Source organism: Pelodiscus sinensis, chromosome 1 (genome assembly GCF_049634645.1).
Source record: "Pelodiscus sinensis isolate JC-2024 chromosome 1, ASM4963464v1, whole genome shotgun sequence".
In the NCBI taxonomy this organism is placed as follows: Eukaryota; Metazoa; Chordata; order Testudines; family Trionychidae; genus Pelodiscus; species Pelodiscus sinensis.
The window spans coordinates 19,623,884-19,647,367 of record NC_134711.1 but is presented as its reverse complement, the minus strand read 5'-3'; the positions used below and the strand labels follow the sequence as shown (position 1 = coordinate 19,647,367).

Genomic DNA, 23,484 nt, shown 5'->3' with positions numbered 1-23,484 from the left:
AGAGGCTTTTCCAACATTTGGCCCATCTGCACCGAAAAAGTGCATCTAATCTTCTGAAAATTTTTTTGGAAGAGCAGTTGCCTTTCCTGGACATGGCAGTGTTTTTCCAGGATATCGCTCTGTGGTGTAAACATAGCATCTGTACCAGAATATGCAATTCATTCTTACACATCATTTACATCACCCATTAAAAAGTCCTGATAACATAACTCAGGGCTTCCATTGCTTTGAAGAGACTGCAGACAATGAAGGAATTTGAATCTTGATATGACATGATGCATGTTTAAAATCCTTTTTGAGTGAGCTCTACTGCTACTAGATCTCCACTGAGTTAAATGGTAACTTTCCATCAGAGCCAAATGTTTTACTTGCTTTGAACATGAGTTTAATAGAATAATCAGGACAAGCCTTTGAGAAGCCCAATATGTAATTTGCTAAATACCTAGCCTTGTACTGTTGAAAAGGGGAATGTTTTGGTTTGTTTTTATTTTTTTTTCCCCAGGAGGCAGTCAAATGATTAGATAGATTGCCCCAGGAGTTTTGCTTTGCAAGTCAGCAGTGCATTGCCAAGGAATCCAGCCAGACATTACATTGGTTTGACTCTGCATATTGTACATTGGCCATTGTAAATGACTATATGCCTTGGGAAGGCAACAAAGGGAAAGGCAAGGTTCCCGGGGTCAGGGCTAAAAGTGGGAGCCAGGCATTATTAAATTCTCCTTTCCATTTTGCATTAGCTCTTGCCACCTAACACTTATCTCATCATGAGGACACAGGAATTATTTCAGGGAAAGTTCCAACTTCATTCAATGAATTCAGTTCCCATTGAATTCAATGGGCAGATTTTTTTTAACCTTTACTAGTCTCTTGTTCACTTTCAAGGAAGATCCTGTAGGAAGGTGGAAACTCCATGGACTAAATCCTCATACTAGCAAGGACCATGGCAAAAAGGTAGACTTGACTACAGTGCAGCCAAGGTTTCCCCCCATGACCTGAATCTATCCTCCTGGGGCAGGGATTCGGAGGAGGCATAGAAAAGGGATAGGTGCCAAGCTCTCTCAGACAGCCCAGCTCTATCATGCTTCATTTCCATTGACTAGCAATCCCTGTGCAACACCACCCCCATCCAGGGGTAATATACAGTACAGCAGTGGTCCCAGCTTGTCTACACTACAGGGAAGAACGAAGCTGCTGCAGATGATCTTCCAAGGTTCGAATTAGTGGGTCTAGTGAGGATACACTAATTTGAACTGAGAAGATGCTCCCATCGGCACTGGTAGTCCTGCTCTTACAAGGAGTAAGGGGAATTGAAGGGAGTGTGTGCGTCCATCAAGCTCCCGCTCTGTGAATGGTGCCAAAATGTAACTTTAGATAATTGTGCAGCTGGAATTGAAGTAACGTAGCTGGAGTTGCATATCTTAAGTGGACTTTCTACTTTAGTGTAGACCAGGCCATGGAGAGTGACCATTCCATGGCTCTGCTTCCTCTCATGCCAAAGTCATGGACTCTGGACCCTCCAGAGGTGATCTCTGGAGGAATGTGTAGCTGAGCATAGGCACTTGTCATATATTGGGCATTTATGTGAATTGAGCATATGTCATCTGCTGAACTTACTTAGGAGTGGCACTCATTGCCGGCTCTGTGGCAGGATGTAAGTGTCCCGCAGTGTAAATGCTCAGCATTATTTTTATATTCAAGTTGGAAAAATTGAATGGAAAATGGGAAGAGAGTTCCACAGTCAGGCCAGCAAAGCAGAAAGGGGGAAAGACTGAGGTCATTCAGTATTTCCACCCTGAAAAGAATGTGGAAAGTACTTTCCAACAAAAGAAAAATAAAGTGTCTTCACACAGTCAAATAGACTTCCATGAAAGGAGAGAAAGGATAACCTGATCAAGAAGTTGTCATCCATGAACCATAAATCTTACCCTTAGACTAGTTAAATTGCATGAATATTGCTGTTTCCCTGTTGATTTCCCTTGTCAGCATTCAAATGGAATAAGGTGTACCAGAATAAAACCATTAAAGGAAAGAGCAGGAGGAATATTTTTGTTACAGCACTGACTAGAGGCCCAAACAGCATGGGCCCACATGTGAAAGGTGCTGTACAAATATATAGTGAGAAATAGCACCTTCCCCAAAGAGCTTACAATCAAAATAGCCAACAAGAAAGTCACAGGATTGCAGGGAAGATGAGAAGCACACATAAGCAGTGTCATTTGCCCAGGGTGAGACAGAAGGTCATGGTAGACTCCGGATTAGATGGCAGCTTCCTGTGTTTGGCAACTTGTAATCTACTCACTAGACCAAGCTGCCCTCTAATTAAATTACTCCCAGTGAAAGCCACGGAGTGTTACTTCTATCTTCTTAGAAAAGCTAGACTTTGATGCACATCGGTATGTGTATTTTATTTGCACTTGAATTTCTCTTGTGATTCCCATGTCACCCCACCAGGTTTGGGTTTCCCATCCGGAAATGAAGATAAAATATGTATCTTTATATATTGGAAGCATAATCAATGTTTCCAAAACAAACACTTTTCATAGAAGGGTCTTAAAGAGCTCTATAGAAACACAAAGGCTACATCTACACTACATGTTTGTTGCACAAGAAGCCTTTTGCGCAAGAGTTTTTGCATAAAAAGTCTTGCACAAGAGCACATCCACACCTCAAAGCACATCGCAAAAGCGATGTGCTTTTGTGCAAGAGAACATCCACACTGCATGGATGCTCTTGCACAAGAAAGCTCTGATGGCCAAGAGCACCTGTGCTTTTTCCCATAGGGGTTTCTTGCACAAGAAATCCCTTTGGAGCATCCACACTTGTTTTCTTGCATGATAGCTGTAGCACTAAAAGCAGTTATGCCTCAGAAAAGGTGGTTTACCTACAGTGGAAAAAGCCCTCTGTTTGGCCGTTTAACTGCCCATTAATTGTGCAAGATCTCATCTGCGGTGTGGACGCTTCACATGTTTTAGCTGTTTTTGCGCAAAAACCTTGTAGTGTAGATGTAGCCAAAGTTGGTAGTATTTCTCATTCACCTCCATATTCTTTACATGGGCTCAGGTGTGACAGGTTGAAGTCAGACGAACCCTTATGGGGAGCTTCCCAGAGAGCTGATGTGGCCACTGCCATCCTCCTTCTTGCTTTCTGGGGCTTCTCATTGCTCGGTCCTCATGGGCCAGGTCCACTGGTCTTCCCCAAGCAAGGCACCAAGCTGAAATTACTGGTCCTCCAAGAACCAGTACAAATACTGAACTGGTCCTCCAAAAAGCAGTGCAGATACTGAACTTCACTTCCAAGGAGAGTGCAGCATAGGGCCCAGCTTCCTGAGATCACTTCCCTATGGGGATCAAACCCCAAAAAATTAGTTAGGTAAGCCCCCTTTAACAATGAAAGGGGGTATGTGTACACTGACTGTTCCCCCAGGTAATAATTGTTTACACTGGGCTTATAGTAAGTAAGTGATTTTATTAAGTACAAGCATTAGGATTTAAGTAGTAATTAGTGGAAAAAAGGCAAAGCAAATCAATTACAAATCAAAAGTGACAAAAAACCACTTAACTAATTCTAAAATCCTCAGCACAAACTCCTTAAACTCACCCTAAAACTGTTTGTTCCAAATACCTTCCAAACCAGGGTCATTTTCCACTGTGGTCTCTGGTTTACCCTACTTGGATGTGTCCAGCCTGCCAAAGACAAAAGATTCCTACCTTCTTATTCTTTTTAAATAACTCCCTTATTGCATGGGGAGTCACCTGGCCACTCCCTACCTACCACAACTAAAATTTATGCCAGTAGTCCTCCCTTGATGACATTTAAAACCCACAAACTATTCCCTACTCCATATGTCTAATTTCACACACAAGAATGATACAGTCACCAAAATAAGATAAACAGAACCAGTGGATTATGACATGAAGATTGATAGATTACATGAAGTAATTTGGTCAAAACACCTTTGAGTTACATACATTTATGTCCATAAATCCATTTCATCAAGCTGGTGGAAGGTGTCCATCACAATAGGTTTAATATCTCACACCTTAACTCCATTAGGAAACAGATTCAAAATGCAAACTCAGTTGAGAGTAATGCAAGAGTGATATTTTTGTATTACTTATGCAATCACATAGATGTGCATGATGCCTTAAAGAAATAAATAATAATAATAGATTTACTAAAAGTTCTCTCATCTCTGATTTCTGTGGTCTAAATTTGGCTTTAGATGGATTAGTTAATTACAGAGTACCCAAAATGAAATAATCAGAAGAGTTTAAATTAAGCAACGGTGCTGGAACTATTTTTATGGTGGGGGTGCTGCTGAGTGGTGTTCGCTCCACCAATCTGCATACCTCATTGCCCCAGGCTAGGGTCACACCTAGGCTTGCCAACTCCCCTAGACTGGTTACCATTATAGCAAATAGCTATATCCATCTGCTCCAGGAGAGTTGGTAACTTAGCCACAGCTGGAGGCGGCTTCAGAACTCTGGACTGGCAGTAGGATCCTGAGCAACAATTCTGTCTCTAGGGCCAGTAGCCTGGACCCTAGGGACAGCAGGCTGCAGAGTCCATGGGGAGGGCAGGCAGTAAGATTCCAGGGGTGGGGGTCAGTGCCTAAACAAGCAGTACCTGGAGGCTGGGACATTGGGTTGGAAGAACCATTGGTTGAGCCAGCCCCTGGGTGTGAGAAACTCAGGTGGAAGCCCTAGAGCTGCCTATGGGTATGTCTACACTACCTCCCCTAGTTCGAACTAGGGGGGGTAATGTAGTCATACGGAGTTGCAAATGAAGCCCGGGATTTGAATTTCCCGGGCTTCATTTGCATGAAGCCGGCCGGCACCATTTTTAAATGCTGGCTAGTTCGGACTGCGTGCCGCGTGGCTACACGCGGCACGAACTAGCTAGTTCGGATTAGGCTTCCTAATCCGAACTAGCTGTACACCTCGTTCCACGTTCCACGAGGCATACAGCTAATTCGGATAGGAAGCCTAATCCGAACTAGCTAGTTCGTGCCGCGTGTAGCCGCACGGCACGCACTCCGAACTAGACGGCATTTAAAAATGGCACCGGCCGGCTTCATGCAAATGAAGCCCGGGAAATTCAAATCCCAGGCTTCATTTGCAACTCCGTATGACTACATTACCCCCCCTAGTTCGAACTAGGGGGGTAGTGTAGACATACCCTTCGAAACTAAGGCTCAGTAGTACAAAAACGTACAAGCAATCCTTAAGTAGTTAGAGCCACTGGACTGGCTTAATGACATGCTAAAAAATTAGATATAGAAAAAGCCTTTGCTGGATAGGGTCTAGTTATAAATGTGATGCAATGAACAAGAGTAACAGCTACTAAGGGAGAGATGTTGTGGTAAGGGAGGTTAAAGGTCAACTGGTCACAATGTTTTTTGTGCATTTCTTGAACATTTCATTTGTTCTGGCCATCTGCATGGTAAGATCAACACTCGCTACTTGTGGCTGACAAGAAAGATGTGGATTAAGAGGGATTTAAGCGGGAAGAGGTTGCTGGCTTGGGCCCAGAACCTCAGAGGTACTTGAATGCCTAGCTGCCAATTTATGCATGCAAGTCCCCTAAGTTGGTGTGTCACTGCCAGACTAAAAACTAGTCAGCTGCCGTCAAACCCTATAGACATCTAAGTTCCCCAAAGCTACTAACTGCCTGATGTCACCACATAGTTAACAAGCATCTTGGGGCCCAAGCAAAAGCTTGTGAGACCTCCTCCCTCACCAACCGGAAGTCTCCAGTTATACAGGTGCATATATTCGTGCCAGGGAGATCCTGTTCTGGTGGGCATGCTCTGAGCATGCCTAAACGCCTATTCCTGTCAGACTACGATAGGAGGGCTGGATACATTTGACCAATAAGTGGAGGAGTACAGCATCCACACGGCCAGGGCTCATCAAGCAGTGGCGAGCCCCACTCTCCAGTCATGTGGTTTGGCGTGCTGTGCATGCGCTTACCACGCTGCATGGCTGTGCTGGTTTGTAATCAGCTCGCCACAGGCGAGTAGATTACACTAATTGTTGAGCCCTGTACACAACTGGAGGAGGGGCAAAAAAATGGGATGTGTGAGAGAATCATAGAATACTAGAACTGGAAGGGACCGCAAGAGATCATCAAGAGAGCACACTGGAAGCATTACGCCAGAGAGAGTCAGAGGCTGGCTGGACAGACCATTGTGAGCAGCTCATTGCCAGGGAAAGGGAACAAGCCTGTGAATCTGAGAAACCCAGGACCCACTGCAGGCTGATGGCTGCATTGAAGCAGGTGGCTGAGCTAGCAGGAAACCAGGCAATTTTCTGTCAGACACCTGATGGGGGAAAAAGTACGTCAAAAAAGTTCCAACCAGCTCTAATGAGAAGCACGTTGGAAGAAGGGTTGTAATGACTCCCTCAACCAGGGCACAAAAAACTGCCAGGAAGATATGACTAAAAGCAAAGCCTCCGCAGAAAATTTAAAAATCTAACGGATTAGTGCTGGTGTGTTGTAACAACTGAGGAGTCATTAGCTTTAAGTGGGAACAGACCAGATTAAAGAATTAGATGTTTACAACAAAAGCAAGCCCTCACTCTTACAATAAAAGGGAAGGGCAGAATGGAAAACCCAGCCCATGTTTCAGAAGGAAAGTTCATAATGAAAGCTGGTGAGAGGGGAGCCCAGAAAGAACTTTAGAGGGGTTTCCTGTAGTGGAAAAGCTGTGAATCATATGTAGAAACAGCAGGCTAGATTCCTGGACATGTACGCCTGCACTCTCAAACCAGCCTCAATGCACACTGGGGCTAGCAACTGACAAACAGTAATTGATGTAGCACAAAAGTGAAAAACAAGAATCCAGTGTTACGAGTGGCAGGGCCCTCAAAACTGGTATGTAAGTCAATTGTTATGGTCCTGTGGCGTCACATGCACAGCTTATAGGTGAAATCATTTTGGCATCCCTATTGTCCCACAAGTTAATTGGTCCAAATGCCACTCAGTTCACTCAAAAAAGCAAACATTTGATACTAAGCTGCTTCGATACATAGAGGCCATGCAAATAAGCCACCCGCCAAAATAAGATTTAAAACAAGTTTATAATGCAAAGCCTCTTTTTTATTTACTGAGGTAGACTACATGCAGAGGGTTGCTTCCACTGAGCTGAGCAGCAGCTGTTCCAAATCTTCCTTTAATCCGAAGAAAAGAGTAGAAGTGAAAGCATTTTAGCTACTCCATGAAGTAACGCTCTTGTGAAACTCGTGAATGTGCAGCAGATGGCACATTGACGCACCAGGTCTGATGAGCCCATGAGGACACAGTCTATATTACAAAGCTTATGTGATACATTAAACACCCTCTACACTCCCCATATATCCCCCACCCCCACCCCAGTTGTATTACATGACCTCAGCCCTCCAGGAAACAAAACCAGATGGGGAACTTTTCAACTAATGTAATATAAACCATATTAGCCATTTAAAGTAAACTCTTATCACCAGTGACGAAAACCTCACCCACTTGCCACCGCACTCCCTCCCCAAAATCACTGAAAAATCTCTGGAGCTTCATTCTTTCTTTTAAAAGCCCCCATACAGTTGCTAACACTTCAAAGTTCATGTTTCTTGGCTTAACCACCTGCATCTATGGCTTTATAAAACTTTCCTCCAGAAAGGCACTATCCCAATCCACTCAACTAAGTGCACTACAGAGGTAGCTCCTCCTCTATCACAGAGACTCCCTCAAGTTTAGACACTTTCTCTAGAGCAATGCCTTGCTGCTTATTTGAGCCACTTTGATCATTGGATAGCACGGGAAAGAGATGGGAGACAAAACTCCTTAATCTCTGTTGCCCCTCCAAGGGGTACAGAGCAGGACAGACCCCTTTACTAAAGTTAGTGTTTTCTAGTGCTGAAATGGGGAGTGGTGGTACCCAGGGCCGCACTCTGTACCAGGTTCCTGCTCAGGGACCCTACAGTAGCAGTTGCCTGTAATGTGTCTAGTATCAGCTGTGTGACAGCTACAGAACCTTAAGCCACTTCCCCGTGGCATTTCCCAGCACCTTTCTTACTGGGGGCTCTGCCTCATGGTACCTGCTTGCTCTTTCTTTTCCCACCCTCTCCACAGCACCATTCCTCCTCAGCTCCTAGCTTGCACCTGAGCTAACAGAAGGGAAGCCTTTTTAAACCAGTCTCAACTGGTTCGTAATTGCTTCCCTCCCTCCTCCCAAAGGTGTTCTGATTAGTCTGACACACTTGATTCTGGAAATCTCCTAATTGGCTCCAGGTTTTTTAATTGACTTGATTGCCCTGATTAATTCTAGCAGGTTCCCGCTGCTTCTAGATTAGCTCTAGTTAGTGTACCTTGGGAACAGGGATCTAATTTAATCTAAGCTAATCTATTTCTGTTCTATCTCTTTCCTGTAGCTTCTGGCCTGACCCTGCCACTATGCACACACACACACACAAACACTGCACACTTTGCCCTCATTCCCAGATGAAGGGAACAGCCAGAAATGTTCCCTTACAAATCGGGGTAGGGGGTGGAGCTTCAGCCTGTCCTACTCCCCTAAAGGGCACTGTAGTGGGGATGGTGTGTGGGAGGCTCAGGTCTGGAGCATTCCTTGACGGCAGGGGGGTGGAGGGGATGCCTAAAGCCAGCTCCTTTCACCTGTTTTATGATTCTGTCTCTTTTCTGTATGGTTTTACAGGAAGTCATCCCATTTCAGGTGCATCCCATTTTCCTTGCAGAACTAAACCCTGAACTTCTTTTCAGTTATGGTAAAAAGCAGCTGTATGCTGAATTTAGCCATCCTCACTCTTAGGCTATGTCTAGACTGGCATGATTTTCTGCAAATGCTTTTAACGGAAAAGTTTTCAGTTAAAAGCATTTGTGGAAAAGAGCGTCTAGATTGGCACAGATGCTTTTCCGCAAAAGCACTTTTTACAGAAAAGCGTCCGTGCCAATCTAGACATGGTTTTGCGCAAGAAAGCCCCAATCGCCATTTTCGTGATCGGGGCTTTCTTTGCGCAAAACAATACTGCGTTGTCTACACTGGCCCTCTTGCGCAAAAGCATTTGTGCAAGAGGGCTTTTGCTCGAATGGGAGCAGTATAGTATTTCCGCAAGAACACTGACAATCTTACATGAGATCGTCAGTGTTCTTGCACAAATTCAAGCGGCCAGTGTAGACAGCTGGGAAGTTTTTCCACAAAAGCAACTGCTTTTGCGGAGAAACTTGCCAGTCTAGATGCAGTCTGTATTGGTTAGGAGGAGGCCTTGAACAAACAGACAGACTCTCGCAAATTCATAGTAGATATATATTGAGAGAGACTTTCTGTTGGCGAGCAAACAAGTCGATCTGTCCATCCATTGGTTTGCTCAATAATTCCTCCTAAACAGTAAGAGCTCAGACCATCAAATTTGGTATGCAGCTCCCTCTTATCATAACATAAAGCAAGACAAGTGTTTGGTTGTGCCAGGACAATGGGATGTGCCTGGAATGCTATTGTTTCTCATAACATAAAAATTGAGGAGCGGCTACCAGGGAGAATTAGACTGTGTAAGGATGACAGAGGAGCAGCAAAGAGCCAGAGATGGGGACTAGCACAGCTATAACCTTACTGGAGCAGCAGGGGTCAGAGGTGGAATTAAACTTCCTGCCCACCCTCTGGAAAGCACAGCCACCACCGTGGCCAGCCCTGGGGATATGTCACTCAGGAAACACAGCCCACACTGCAGACAGCCCTAGGGAGCCACCACCTGACAGGAACTTTTTCCTAGTGTCCAACCTAAACCTCCATTTAAGCCCATTGTTTTTATCTTATCCTCAGAGGTCAGGGAGAACAATTTTTTCCCCTCCTCCTTGGAGCACCCTTTTAGATACTTGAAAACTGTTATCATATCCCCTCTCAGTCTTCTCTTTTCTAAACGAAACAAGCCCAGTTCTTCCACTCTTCCCTCATAGCTCACTTTTTCCAGACCTTGAATCATTTTTGTTGTTCTTCTCTGGACATTCTCCAATTTCTCCATATCTTTCTTGAAATGTGGTGCCCAGTACTGGACACAATACTCCAACTGGGGACTAATCAGCATAGAGTAGAGCAGAAGAATGACTTCTCGTGTCTTGCTCACAACACTCCTGTCAATGCATCCAAGAATCATGTTTTCTTTTTTTGCAACAGCATCACACTGTTGACTCATATTTAGCTTGTGGTCCACTATGACTCCTAAATCCCTTACTGCAGTGCTCCTTCCTAGACAGTAACTTCTCATTCTGTATGTGTGAAACTGACTGTTCCTTGTTAAGTGGAGTATTTTACATTTGCCCTTATTAAACTTCATCCTAATTACCTCAGACCATTTATCTAGTTTGTCCATATCATTTGAATTATGACCCTATCCTCCAAAGCGCACTCAGCGCCTCACAGCTTGGTATCATCTGAATCACCGATTAAGATATTGAACAGAACCAGTCCCAAAACAGATCCTTGTGGAACCCTAATTTTTATGCCTTCCAACATAACTGTGAACCATTAATAACTACTTTCTGAGAATGGTTATCCAGCCAATTGTGCATCCACTTTACAGTAACCCCATGTAGGTTGTATTTCCCTAGTTTACAGATAAGAAGGTCATGAGAGACGACACCAAGTGCTTTACTAAAGTCTAGGTATAACATGTCCACCACTTCTCCCTTATCCACAAGTCTTGTTATCTTATCAAAAAAAGCTATCAGATTGGTTTGACATAATTTGTTTTTTAAAAATCCATGCTGTCTATTATCTATTGCCTTATTATCTTCCAATCTTCCAGATGTTTGCAATTTAATTCCTTAATTACTTGCTCCATTATCTTCCCTGGCACAGAAGTTAAGCTGAGGCTATGTCTACACTACATCTTTTTTTTTTTTTTTTTAAAAAGCTATGCAAAATGTGCAGCACATTTTGTGTACCTTTTTCAGCTTTTTTTTTTTTTTTCCAGAAGAGGCTTTTCTGAAATTTGGCCCATCTACACTGGGCCAAATTTCAGAAAAAAACCTCTTTTGGAATGAGAAAGATTGGGCTTCCCAAAGAGAAAAAAAAAGCAGAAGAGCAAATGTATTCCCTGGACACCGCAGAGTTTTTTCAGGATACCTCAGGTCTAGACCAGAGGTGAGCAACCCGTTACAGGCAAAGAGCCAAAATCGCACTGGATATAGTGCAAAGAGCCAAGAGCAGAGGGAAAAAAGTTGTTGAGAAAAAAAAAGAAAGAAGCCCAGCCGCCAAGTTTGGTTGAGCAAAAAAAAAAAAAAATTGCCCCTTTAAAAAAGCCTCCAGTTTGGCCACATCAGGTTCCTGTCGGGTGGCGCCATTTTGCTTCACCACATCGGATGGCGCCCCTAAACCCGGTGAGCACAGGGAACTGAAAGCCATTTGTAGGGGGTGCAAGGAAGGCTTCTCAAGCCGTGGCGGAGGCTTCACGAGCTGCACTTTAAGGGGAGAAGAGCCGCGGGTTGGCCTCCTCTGGTCTAGACGTACCCTGACTGTAATTTCCTGGGTTGCTCTTATTTCCCTTTTTATAGATAGGCATCATATTTGCCCTTTTCCAGTCTTCTGGGATCTCTCCCGACTTTAATGACTTTTCAAAGTCTCAGATACCTCTTCTATCAGCTCCTTGAGTGTTCTAGGATGCATTTCATCAGGCCCTGATGACTTGAAAATATCTAACTTTTCTAAGTGATTTTTAACTTGTTCTTTTTTTAACTTCCAAACCTACCCCATTTCCACTAGCATTCTCTATGTTAGGCATCCCATCAAACTTGTTGGTGAAAACCAAAACAATGAAGTCATTAAGCACCTCTGGCTTTTCCAAGTTTCATGTAATTTGCTGAATCAGGTCCTAAAATAATTATACTGTACTTTATCAAAATGTTCATGTGAAGAAAGGGAGAGAGGCTGGGGTTTAACCAATACACTCAGCTTGTCTATGCCATTGACTTCTGTGGCCCTTACCCCTAAGTACAGTGTGCATGACAGTCTTTAGGTGCATCTGGAGAAGTCATTGCACTTCAAGTTTTTTAAACAGTATGGATCATTTTAAATCAAACTGAGGCTATTAGCCTATGCTAGGGATGCTTTTCACACCATATATTCCACGTTATTAAAAGCAAGACCACTTAAAAACATTTTATTTGTTCATTTTAGAGCTTATTTAGTATTAACCTTTTTATGGTTTGCCATTTTTCCTTCCAGATGTTTCCTTTATGATTTATTGCAGCTGTCCAGAGATTAGTGCTTTTGAAGGTTGGGGTGACTTAAGGGAACTGCTTAATGGCCTGCAGTGTTTACATGAGGATTTGGGAAAACAAACACTACACATCTCCTTTGTCATTTACAGAGTGCAGTATTCTTGCAGCTCCTGAAGAGGACAAAGCAATAACCACTGAATTTAATATAATGACAATAACACTTAGCAAGGATTTACCTCTTCAAACTACTATGCAAACATTAGCTAATTCTGACAACATTTCTGTGAAGTTATGTAAGCATTAATATTGCTGTCACTCAGGGTACATCTACACTGCAACACTATTTTGGAATACCGGAGTATACCGAAATAGCTATCCTGTGTCTACACAGCAAGCCCGTTATTTTGGGCTCGCTATTCCAATATCCCTGGAAATCTCATTCTACGAGGAGTAAGGGACATTTTGGAATAGCGCTTTATTTCAAAATTTGGCATTGTGTAGACATTCCCAAATAACTAAATAAGCTATTTAAAAAATAGCATTGAAATAAGATACGCAATTTCCATAGCTCAAAACATGTATCTTATTTTGAGTTATGGTTCTGTGTAGACGCATCCTTATGGTGCATCTACACAGCAGGGCTCAACTTGAAATAAGCTATGCAAACTGAGCTACCTCAATTGCGCAGCTTATTTCAAAATAGCTTATTTTGAAATTGGGAGCATCTACACAGCACTTATTTCGAAAGAGTACTCTTCCTCTGACTTCCCTTATTCCTCGTACAATGAGGATTACAGGAGTCGGCATAAGAAATCCTCTAGCTTGACAGTATTCGAACATTATTTCAAAATAACTGCCTGCTGTGTATACACAGATTAAGCTATTTCAAAATAACGCTAGTAATTTTGAAATAATATTGCTGTGGGGTTACAGGAGTTGGAGAAAGAAATCCTCCAGCTTGACAGTATTTCAAGATTATTTTGAAATACTGCCTGCTGTGTAGATGCGGACTAAGTTATTTTGAAATAACGCTAGTTATTTTGAAATAATTTTGCTATGAGGACGTACCCTAAGAGTATGGTAACAAATCATTTTCGTATCATTTGTATTCCTAATTTTTTAAAAGAGGCAAATATTGAATGCATTCCTGTACCTGGATTCCTGGAGTTAGTACCAAAATTCCTATTGACTTCGGTAGTCATAGACAAGGAAAGACTAAATTAGGAGCAGCATTTCATACTTCAGAACAAGACTTTTTGAAGTGACACAGATATTAACAGGACAACAATTCCATGTCCTAAACTAGAATGAAGTAAACAAAGATGAATTCTGAACATTCCAAGTCTCTGCTATCAGAGCCAGCATGATTATTTGCGGGGCCTAATTCAAATGGAGCACTGCGGCCCAGGCCGCCGCTAACTGCACACCAGGCCCAGGCCTCCAGCTTTGCCCATGTGGGGACTATTGTGGCTATTCCCCCAGTGGCACAAAGAGCTGCTAGGCCAGCAGTGGAAGACACCAGGCTGCCTAGTGAGCCCTTTCCACTGGCACCCATGCAGCCTCCTCTTCTTCTCCCACAGAGTGGGGATCCTGCTAGGTGTGGGGGAGGCTCTGCCCGCAGTTTTGGAATGCGCGTTAGGTAGGACATGTCTCCTGGACTGACAGGACCAAATACAAAGTGCAGGGACATGTGCGGGGGAAAGAACTTCACACACCTCAGCCAGTCCTGCCTGCTCTTCATGTATTCATTTTGTAAGGAAACACCATCATGCAGAACGCTTAGTGTAATTTCATACTTTTCTATTGGTTCCTTTTTTTAAAAAACACTTCAATCTTTTGGGATCCATTCCTTCATTCCAAATGCAAAATTCCTATTGGGACTTCTGAGGGTGGATTGGTGGGATCTGATCCTGAATTTGGGATCAATTCCCCTTTTTATATGCAAACAGCATTACTTGTAGCATTAAATATGCATCAAGGCAAGAATGTCTGTGTGATCCCACTCATGCCTTCTTTGCACATCCAATACTGCCACTAAAGTCAGGACTGGGCTTCTTGTTTTCTCAAAGGCACTGTTACCTCTGCCAACAATACAATTTCCAAACCCCAAATAAGAAATATGATACTGATTAGATTGGGGATTTTCTATAAAATATTTTATTAAGAATAATAAGGATAAACAAGGCTACAAAAATACCAACTTTATTAACTAACAATGCCATTAATTACAGAATTTTTGTAATAGAAATTATAACCACAGTGCTCCCTTTTTGATAGGTATTCAACTAGTCTCATTGAACAGGCAACATTAATATGTTCCTATCTAAACACAAGAAAAAGAATCAAACATCCACAGCATTTCACTGAAAGTTCCCTGAAGTCAGATTCTAAGTTAGGAAATTCCAAATGCATATGTCCATGAGCCTGTTTATAAAAAGACACTGTAAAGGTCGGGTGAAAATCTGTTAGTTCTTGCCAGCAGACCCGATGCTTGTAACACAGTATTACACCAGTATATGTGGGGGAAAAAAGCAGTCCATTAGACCGCATGCTGCCAAAACTCCCACTAACTTCCATTGGGGTCAGCTGGTTCATGCTCAGGCTTTTGGGGGGATATGATTTATCATGCCTTTTGATATTTGGGGATTATGTAAATGGGGGGGTAACCATCTTCAACAGTACAGAGCAAACTTCAAGCACAGTGCTGCAGTCTTTTGGCAACAAATATCCACCAATTTCAAAATGTTTGCCTGTGTAGATTGTGTCCCTTACAAAAATGTTGGTTCTTATTCTGAAAACCCCAAATTGCATGAGTAGCCCCATGAAATTCCATGGTACTACACACAGGAGTAAGGGTTTCCAGGATGCTCCATAAGAGCTCTCATCTTAAACCCTGGAAAAGGATTTCAGAAGCAAGTAGACTGATCAAAGCTCTAATTCCTTGGGAAGTCACAATGTTCTCCCCTTGAGCTTAATCCTAGGGTAGTAAAAGGAAAACAAAGTTTAGAGAGGAGTTTGTGGTCACAAAAAGGTAAGAACTCGCAGCTGCATTCAGTGCCCCACCACACCCTCAAAATCAGTAATAAAGCTTCCATTGACTTTAGGGACAAAAGCAGCCCCTACATTTTTTTAAAGTCCCATGCCAAATATTAATTATACTTTTGTCTGTTATCACAGCCCAGGGACTAGTTATTCTTGCCTGAATCAAAAATTTGACAAACTAAACTGAGTTTGGCTTAAGACAATGTCAGCAACTTGAGATTCTCTTTCCTAATTACTTGTTTCATACCCTTTTCACCATGACTACCAATTATCTTCTCTTAAATATGGCCATAGCCAAAATGAATCCACAAAGCCTAGGCAAATGCCCTTTTCAGTTAATAGGAGGCTTTCCCATGATTTCGATGAGCACTGGACCCTTCTTGTTATAAAAGAGACAATTGTTAAAACAATGAAAAATCCCTTAACAGTGTCTTTTTCAAGGAGAATGCTGTAGCTATAACATTTGCTGGGTACAGTACCATTGGTACCAACAAGAAATATTCACAGGAATAAATGAAGCACAAAGTCATTACCACATGTCATTATTCTTCTCTTTCCTTGCTTTTCAGAGTCTCAGGTTCCCTCCACACTGAGAGAGAGAATGCACACCTGATAAGCAAGTGCTTACAAACACATTAAGTTCTAGAGCATCGACTCCGCATTTTACTGAGACGCTGCCAAGAACAAACAGGTAAAAATCCTTACATGTTGTCTAACAAAAAACAGTACATTCATCATACATATAAAAACCATATTGTCTTCTGCACAGCAGAAGAATATAACTAAAATACATTAGGATCTGATTTATTTTATTTTGGTTTTAGACATAACAAAATACCTGCAGATATAACACAGTGAGCACGTAACAAGTCTTAGAATAGGAAAAGTGAATATATCATTGTATACTTTATCCATGCTCGTCTCAATGTGGCAGAAAATAAAAACTCACGTGGCGTTCCTTATCTCTCCTTAAAAGTTCATTTTTTTCATTAAGATATAGTCAGTGCCTATTTAATGAGGACACATATTTTACATAAATGGCAATAATTTATTGTAATTGCTACAAGCTAAATCCTGCCCTCTGCTAGACTAGAAAATAAGAAGAGCTAAGGGAAAGAGATTGTGTGAACAGTATTCCCTGCAAAGTGGCAGATATTCCAGCTACCATCCAAGCATGAAAGCCAGGAGCCAGAAACTGAAAGCCTTTACAAGTAGTCCTTCTCATGGAAGCAGTGAGTGGGACGACTCACATGAGGAAGGATTTTCAGAAACATGCCTATGTATCTGCTTGCTGCACGACCTCTTGCTTTGTGCTGGTGGACTGTTTAGGGTGCAATTCAGCAAAGCAGTAAACCTATGCTAAAGTCCATCCCTGTTCAGCAAAGCATTTAACTATATAGTTAATTCCCATTAAAGTCAAAATACTTTGCTAATTAAAGAGAGACTGAGGGTATGTGTACACTTGCCCCCTACTTCGAAGTAGGGAGGCAAATGAAGCATACTGAAATTGCAAATCAAGCCCAGGATTTAAATATCCCGCGCTTGATTTGCATGTTCCCGGCCAGTCGCCATTTTAGAAATTCACTAGCCCAGAGTAACTGCCCTTGTCTACACGCGGCAGTGAAACGGAGTCCGATTTAAAACCCTAACTCGAATTAGCTGGTATTCCTCCTGCAATGAGGTTTACCAGCTAATTCAAATTAGAGGCTTGAAATCAGACTCTTGTTTCACTGACACGTGTAGACCTGGGCAGTTACTCCAGGCTAGTGAATTTCTAAAATGGCGACCGGCCAGGAACATGCAAATCAAGCATGGGATATTTAAATCCTGGGCTTAATTTGCAACTTCGGTATGCTTCATTTGCCTCCCTACTTTGAAGTAGGGGGCAAGTGTAGACATACCCTGAGGGACTTGGGTTTGTTTAGTCTGCAGAAGAGAAGAGTGAGAGGGGATTTGATAGCAGCCTTTAACTTCCTGAAGGGAGGTTCCAAAGAGGATGGAGAGAGGCTGTTCTCAGTGGTGACAGATGGCAGATAGTCCTAATTACAGTGGGCGAGGTCTAGGTTGGACATTAGGAAAAACTATTTCACTGGGAGGGTGGTGAAGTACTGGCATGTGTTACCTAGGGAAGTAGTGGAGTCTCCATCCCTAGAGGTGTTTAAGTCTCAGCTTGACAAAGCTCTGGCTGGGTTGATTTAGTTGGGATTGGTCCTGCCTTGTTCAGGGGCTGGACCTGATGGCCTCCTGAGGTCTCTTCCAGCTCTATGATTCTAAGATTTGGGGAATTATCACCTTGCCCACCTCCCAAGGTTATTTTTGCCAAGGTAGGATTCAGTCCTGTGCCACTTAAAGGTAATTATATTAAAATGTTATTTACTTTTATGAATCTACACCATGTTGTCTGTTTAGGAGCTATATTGTTAGATATGGAACATACTTTACAATCTTCTGTCTGAAGATAGCCTTTGCATAGTGCATGAATACAGCAACAATGAAGTTCCTTATGCATTTTAATGTACAGTAGTAGTAAGTACAGTGAGATTATATAGTGTATCATTTTTCCAGCAGACACATGATAATGAGTGCCATCTAACATACAATATTGCCATTTGCTAATTGTTTAGTATTTCAGCTATATATTTTCGAAAGGAGCACAAGGAAACCTCATAGATGATGACTATTTACTCTCTTGCTCCACCTCTAGTATGGAACATTATGGCCATAGTTGTGCAAGTAGACATGAAAAACAAGCAATTAAACCATTAGTAACATTTTCAATACTTTACATCAAGTCAGATTCATCTCTGCAATAATTCCATTTGTCCCCAAGATGTATTGTTTAACCAAATGTTTAGGTTTTTATTAAAGACAACATAATGTCTATAAATAAAATATATGTAATGTTACTAAAAGCAAAAGATGTTCTCCACTCTATTTTAAATATTGGTTATTTAGTAGCCCTATTTGTTAAATATGATGGTTTGAAATTCTGCCTCCAGAAAAGTATGTAGTTTCCAATGGTTAGTTTTAAATGCATTAATGACAACAGTATTCTTTTCCTCCCTGATTGATTCTATAAAATCAGGGGCAGATTGATTCTACACCTAGGGTACGTCTAAACTACATGCCTCCGTCGACGGAGGCATGTAGATTAGCCAGATCGGCAGAGGGAAATGAAGCCGCGATTAAAATAATCGCGGCTTCATTTAAATTTAAATGGCTGCCCCGCTCTGCCGATCAGCTGTTTGTCGGCAGATCGGGGCAGTCTGGACGCGCCGCGCCGACAAAGAAGCCTTTCTTGATCGGCACAGGTATGCCTCGTGAAACCAGGTTTACCTGTGCCGATCAAGAAAGGCTTCTTTGTCGGCACGGCGCGTCCAGACTGCCCCGATCTGCCGACAAACAGCTGATCGGCAGAGCGGGGCAGCCATTTAAATTTAAATGAAGCCGCGATTATTTTAATCGCGGCTTCATTTCCCTCTGCCGATCTGGCTAATCTACATGCCTCTGTCGACGGAGGCATGTAGTCTAGACACACCTCTACACTGCTGTATATCCACAGTTACTTCCATGAGTCACTGAGAAATCTGGGCCTAACTCTCTATTTGAATGGAATTCATTTTAACCGTAAAAAAATGGTCTGTCTTTAGCTCATCAGGATAAATTTCTGGGACCCTATGGGTGCATCTACACAGCAGGGCTTACCTCGAAATAAGCTACGCAACTTGAGCTATGTCAATTGTGTAGCTTATTTTGAAATAGCTTATTTCAAAATTGGGAGTGTCAACACAACACTTATTTCAAAACAGAGCACTCTTCCTCTGACTTCCCTTACTCCTTGTACAATAAGGGTTACAGGAGTCAGCGTAAGAAGTCCTCCAGCTTGACGATATTTCGACATTAATTCTAAATAACTGTCTGCTGTATAGATGCAGACTAAGTTATTTCGGAATAGTGTTGCAGTGTAGACATATCCTTAGATATGTTGTTTTAATCTAGGGGTTAATCTACTCTGCAGCTGGAGGGGCAGTTTCCAGATAGCGGTGTGACCATGACAGCACAGGCAACTGGATGGACTGGCCTTCTGACTGCAATTCTATCAGAGTCACTAGGTAAATACTGAGAGAGCTAGACCATGCCATTTCCGGCACCACCACAGCTACAGGGCTATTTTAACATGCTAGCTCAATCAAATCTAGCATGTGTATATCTGCCTGAATTACATCTCCAGCTGCAGAGCACACACTCTGGGACAATTAAAAACAAAGTCTGATAAGCTGCTAATCAACCTACCCTTATACATAGGGTTGATTTGGACAATAAGTACACAGCCAGATCCTACATATCCTATGTAGAAGGAACTCCCATTGACTTCAATGAGAGCTCCGCTCATAGAGGGCTTGCAGAATTGGGCCCACAATGAAATGAGCAAATAAAGAGATTATTTTAAAAATATAGTATTAATTATATTTAAATTCTTCAGATGGGGACAGAGAATTAAGTCCATATAGGCTGTTCTTGAGCAATGCACAGCTCTCAGTAGAACTTTTGCCACAAACTGAAAGCAGTGTACATAGCAAGAGTAAGAGGTATTAAAGAAAACAAGCTTTCTTTTTTCTCATGGACAAGCCGAGCTGGAGAAGCAGCCTAAAGAGACCACATGAGCTTCCACAAAACACTTCTGCATCCAGCAATCATATCTTTGCAATTTGTTTACCCATTCAAGTATTTTCAGGAGATATGTCACCATACTTGCATATGCTGTAGCTCACTTCAACATTTATAAAACAACACTGATAGACAAAATCTTCAGAAAACACCCATAAATATCAATAGAAGATCAAGAAACTTGACTATCAAGTAGTTTTTAAGAAAATCATGGATCTTTACATTACACATTAATTTCATGCTCTCTGAAATCTTCATGTGAATAAAATTGGTGGGTTTGTGTGGAATATTCAGCTATAGCTCAGATTAGTACGTTAACAAGATTTTGCGTATCCACTTGGAGTAATATGCCACTCTAACAAAAATCCCAGGACGATTTGGAATGGCACATCCACGGCCAGGAACAATAACACCCACTATTATTTTCATCCTGTTTTGTTCACAGACCAGGGGACCACCATAATCTCTCTAGGAAAAGAGAAATAAAGAACATTAATTTTGAAACAGCTAAAAGACACATTCCCCACTTGTTTTCTCTGAGCTCTTGGGAAGCACATTACTCTAGGAACCTTCAGTATGACAATCCATGGAGTATGGTGATATATTTATTTGTGCAGAGCATCACAAACAGGGCTTGTATCAACAAACAGCATGATGGGCCCTAGGTTTTGTCGGGTCTCTATGCAACTTGAACCATGAGAGGCCCCGAATTTCCCTTCACCTCCAAATTTCTACATACCAACCATATTGCTTCCTTCTCTCAGCCACCTGGCAAGTATAGCCAGCTGGCAAACAGTGCAGATGATTGGAAAATCTCTGGTGCAATGCCAGGCTATTGATAAAAGGATACAAAAAAAAAGCCAGCAGTGCTATCCCTGTGTCACATATTGTACAACAAAGCATCGGGGTATATACAGCCTCATATGTTTACATAGATAACAAAGGCCACCTCTAAGGGTATGTCTAGACTACAGGGTTTTGTTGACAAAAGTGGACTTTTGTCAACAAAACTATACCTGCGTCTACACTACTGCTGAGTTCTGTCGACATAATGTCGACAGAACTCAGCAGTTTTGTCGACGGTGGTAAACCTCATTTTACGAGGAATAACGCCTTTTGTTGACAGAGTTCTGTCGACAGAAGGCGTTATTGCTACACTGTCCTTTACATCTACACTCTCATGTCGACAAAGCGGCTTGCTTTGTTAACAGAACTGGATGTAGTCTAGACAAGCCCTTAGATAGCACTGATATTCTTTAAGTTTTGATTAGCTAATGAACAATAACATCATGCAGTCTTCTTTCACTGACACCAGCAAGAAAGAGCATCAGATCTGGAGATACTGCCCTACAACATAAACGACAACAACTATCCTATCTTCTCCAGATCACTTGAGAATTAACAGTGACTGATATTTTCCAAATACAGCTGGTTTTCTTAGTTCTTGCTGATTTCAGGTTAATTCACAGATGATGCATGTGCCATTATAGCAACACAAAACCTGCTACGGAAATATTTTCAGCTAGGGTTTCAGTTGCCATTCTGATTTAATTTCTCATTATCTTAAAGTTCTATTTTTCTGCTCCATACTGATAGAGGTTGCTCTAAGGAGAACACAGGAAGAGGGAAAACATCCATAGGTTATAATCATAATATCATATATAATAACATTTCTTCTTACAGGGGAAATGAAGGGATGGATTTCAAGAGCACTTCTATGCAGGTGTGTCATTTATATCATCTTAGCACCCACAGAAACTCATTTATAATTAACTAAATGTTTGATTTTGAAGAACATACTTTGTTATAACCAAATGATCCCATGAAAGATTTGCACCCCCCTACTATGCTTCTACTTAATCAGGATCTGCCTGCACCAAGTCTTGGTGCTGTCCTCGGATAGGGAAAAGTTCAATGTTTTATTTATATTGAACCACTTAGCACATTTTTTATCCATGTATACCAAATGTGTACTAATAACAATCACTGTTGCGTTCTCTACCCATCATCTTGTCTGGCAGATTGTTAATTCAAAAATGTTGTAGCTCTACAATACGAGGATTTTAAACAATTCTGCTCATCTTTTCCTCCACATCTTACCAATTCCCATTCTGAGGGACTGACTCGAACCCCAATGAAGTCAGTGAAAATTCTTTCCCTGATTTGCTTGAGTTTTGGCTCAGTCTGCAATTGAAGGATAATATCTTCTCTAATAAAGCTCCACTTTTCTGCTAGAAACAAAGATATCATCTGATATGTCTTTTCCACCCAATAAGATCCCCATCACAATTTAGGCTGAATGCCAATATGTCCCAAAAGTGTATATAACAATTCAAACTGTCCCAAATCCTGAATTTAATATATTTAATAAAGCTGAAGCTATTCTAAATCCCAGAAAGGGTTGCACAGATTTTAAGGCTTCTACACTGTGTATGTTGGAACTCAAAGGCCTAGGGCTTCAACTCAGTTCAGAGTGCTCTTTCAACATCACAATGCACTTGCCTATTTTGTTAATTTCTTGGGCAAAACTGTACTTGACTAAGCAGCTTGACAAAGCATCAGCACTGACTGCAACCCTACCAGCAATCTAAATAAAGTGCTGCTGCACAAAGGGGGCCTGATGTTGCCACCTTAGTCACACAGTATAGTATTTACACCACAAACAGATCTCAGTCCACCAATGCATATGATTTAGTCATGCTGAGTAAACTTCACATATGTTCTGGAGTTCTAATGGGTTGAGATCATAGTCCCATTGATTTCAGATAAACTAAACTTGCAGAATAAAGGGTCAGGGGGCAGAAAAGGGTCTTCCAGAAAAAGACCTTTGTTGGCAATGTGTCTTGAAAGGAAATAACATCCATGTTTTCTTTTCACTGACAAATTAAATGGAGAGAATAATTAGGCAAACACCAGGAAAATATTACTAATAACGAAAGCGACAACCCTGAGTAGATGTTTGTCGATTCTTGCACTCTAGTCATAGCCATACTGTTTTACCTCACATGGTCCAGTGCCAGCGCTCTCAGCCCCAGCGCAGATTTCTGACTCATTCACTGTAATCTTTCCTTTGAGATATTGGTTGCACTTTTCATTTCCCACAATAAATAGGTTTGCTACTCGGAGCAGGCCATCAAAGTGAATCACTAACATAGAAAACAAGAGCAGCAATGAATTGTGTACATTACATTTTAATGAAAAGGAACACCAAGTAAAACAACTGTTTATGCTGTTACATGCTGCTTTATCAGCTCCAGATTCTCCTAACTTCCCCGGTAGTATGCATGAATGTTTTAGATTTAGTACAACAAAAAGAGCAATGGTAAGAGTAATGGACAGAGTACGGATTTCTGGGTTCTATTCCCTAATCGATGAATGACTTGCTGTATGACTTCGTGGGAAATCACTAAAGGTAAGATTGAGACTTTGGGTGAAATTCTGGTTCCACAAAAATTCGGAGGGAGCTATTTTGGAATAAAGAATTCTTGTATAGCTGCCCATTTGGACACTTATTTCAGAACAACAGGGCCTCTTTCTGGATTATAATGAACCAGAAAAAGGTAC

At 41.8% G+C, this 23,484-nt stretch overlaps 1 protein-coding gene across 3 annotated transcripts in view; it reads right to left on the bottom strand.

The window, feature by feature from the left end:
* Positions 1-17,098: 17,098 nt before the first annotated feature.
* Positions 17,099-23,484, bottom strand: part of HGF (hepatocyte growth factor) — a 63,647-nt gene continuing 57,261 nt past the window's right edge. For 2 of the 3 annotated variants that reach the window (XM_075926385.1, XM_075926398.1), the window contains exons 17-18: positions 22,921-23,066; positions 18,722-20,388 (exon numbers count right to left, since the gene is read on the bottom strand). In XM_075926385.1, coding sequence (XP_075782500.1) covers positions 20,227-20,388; positions 22,921-23,066 — 308 coding nt within the window. In that variant the 3' untranslated portion in view covers positions 18,722-20,226. Of the gene's footprint in view, positions 18,381-18,721; positions 20,389-22,920; positions 23,067-23,484 lie in introns of those variants that run through there. The other variant, XR_012903269.1, reaches the window with a different exon arrangement.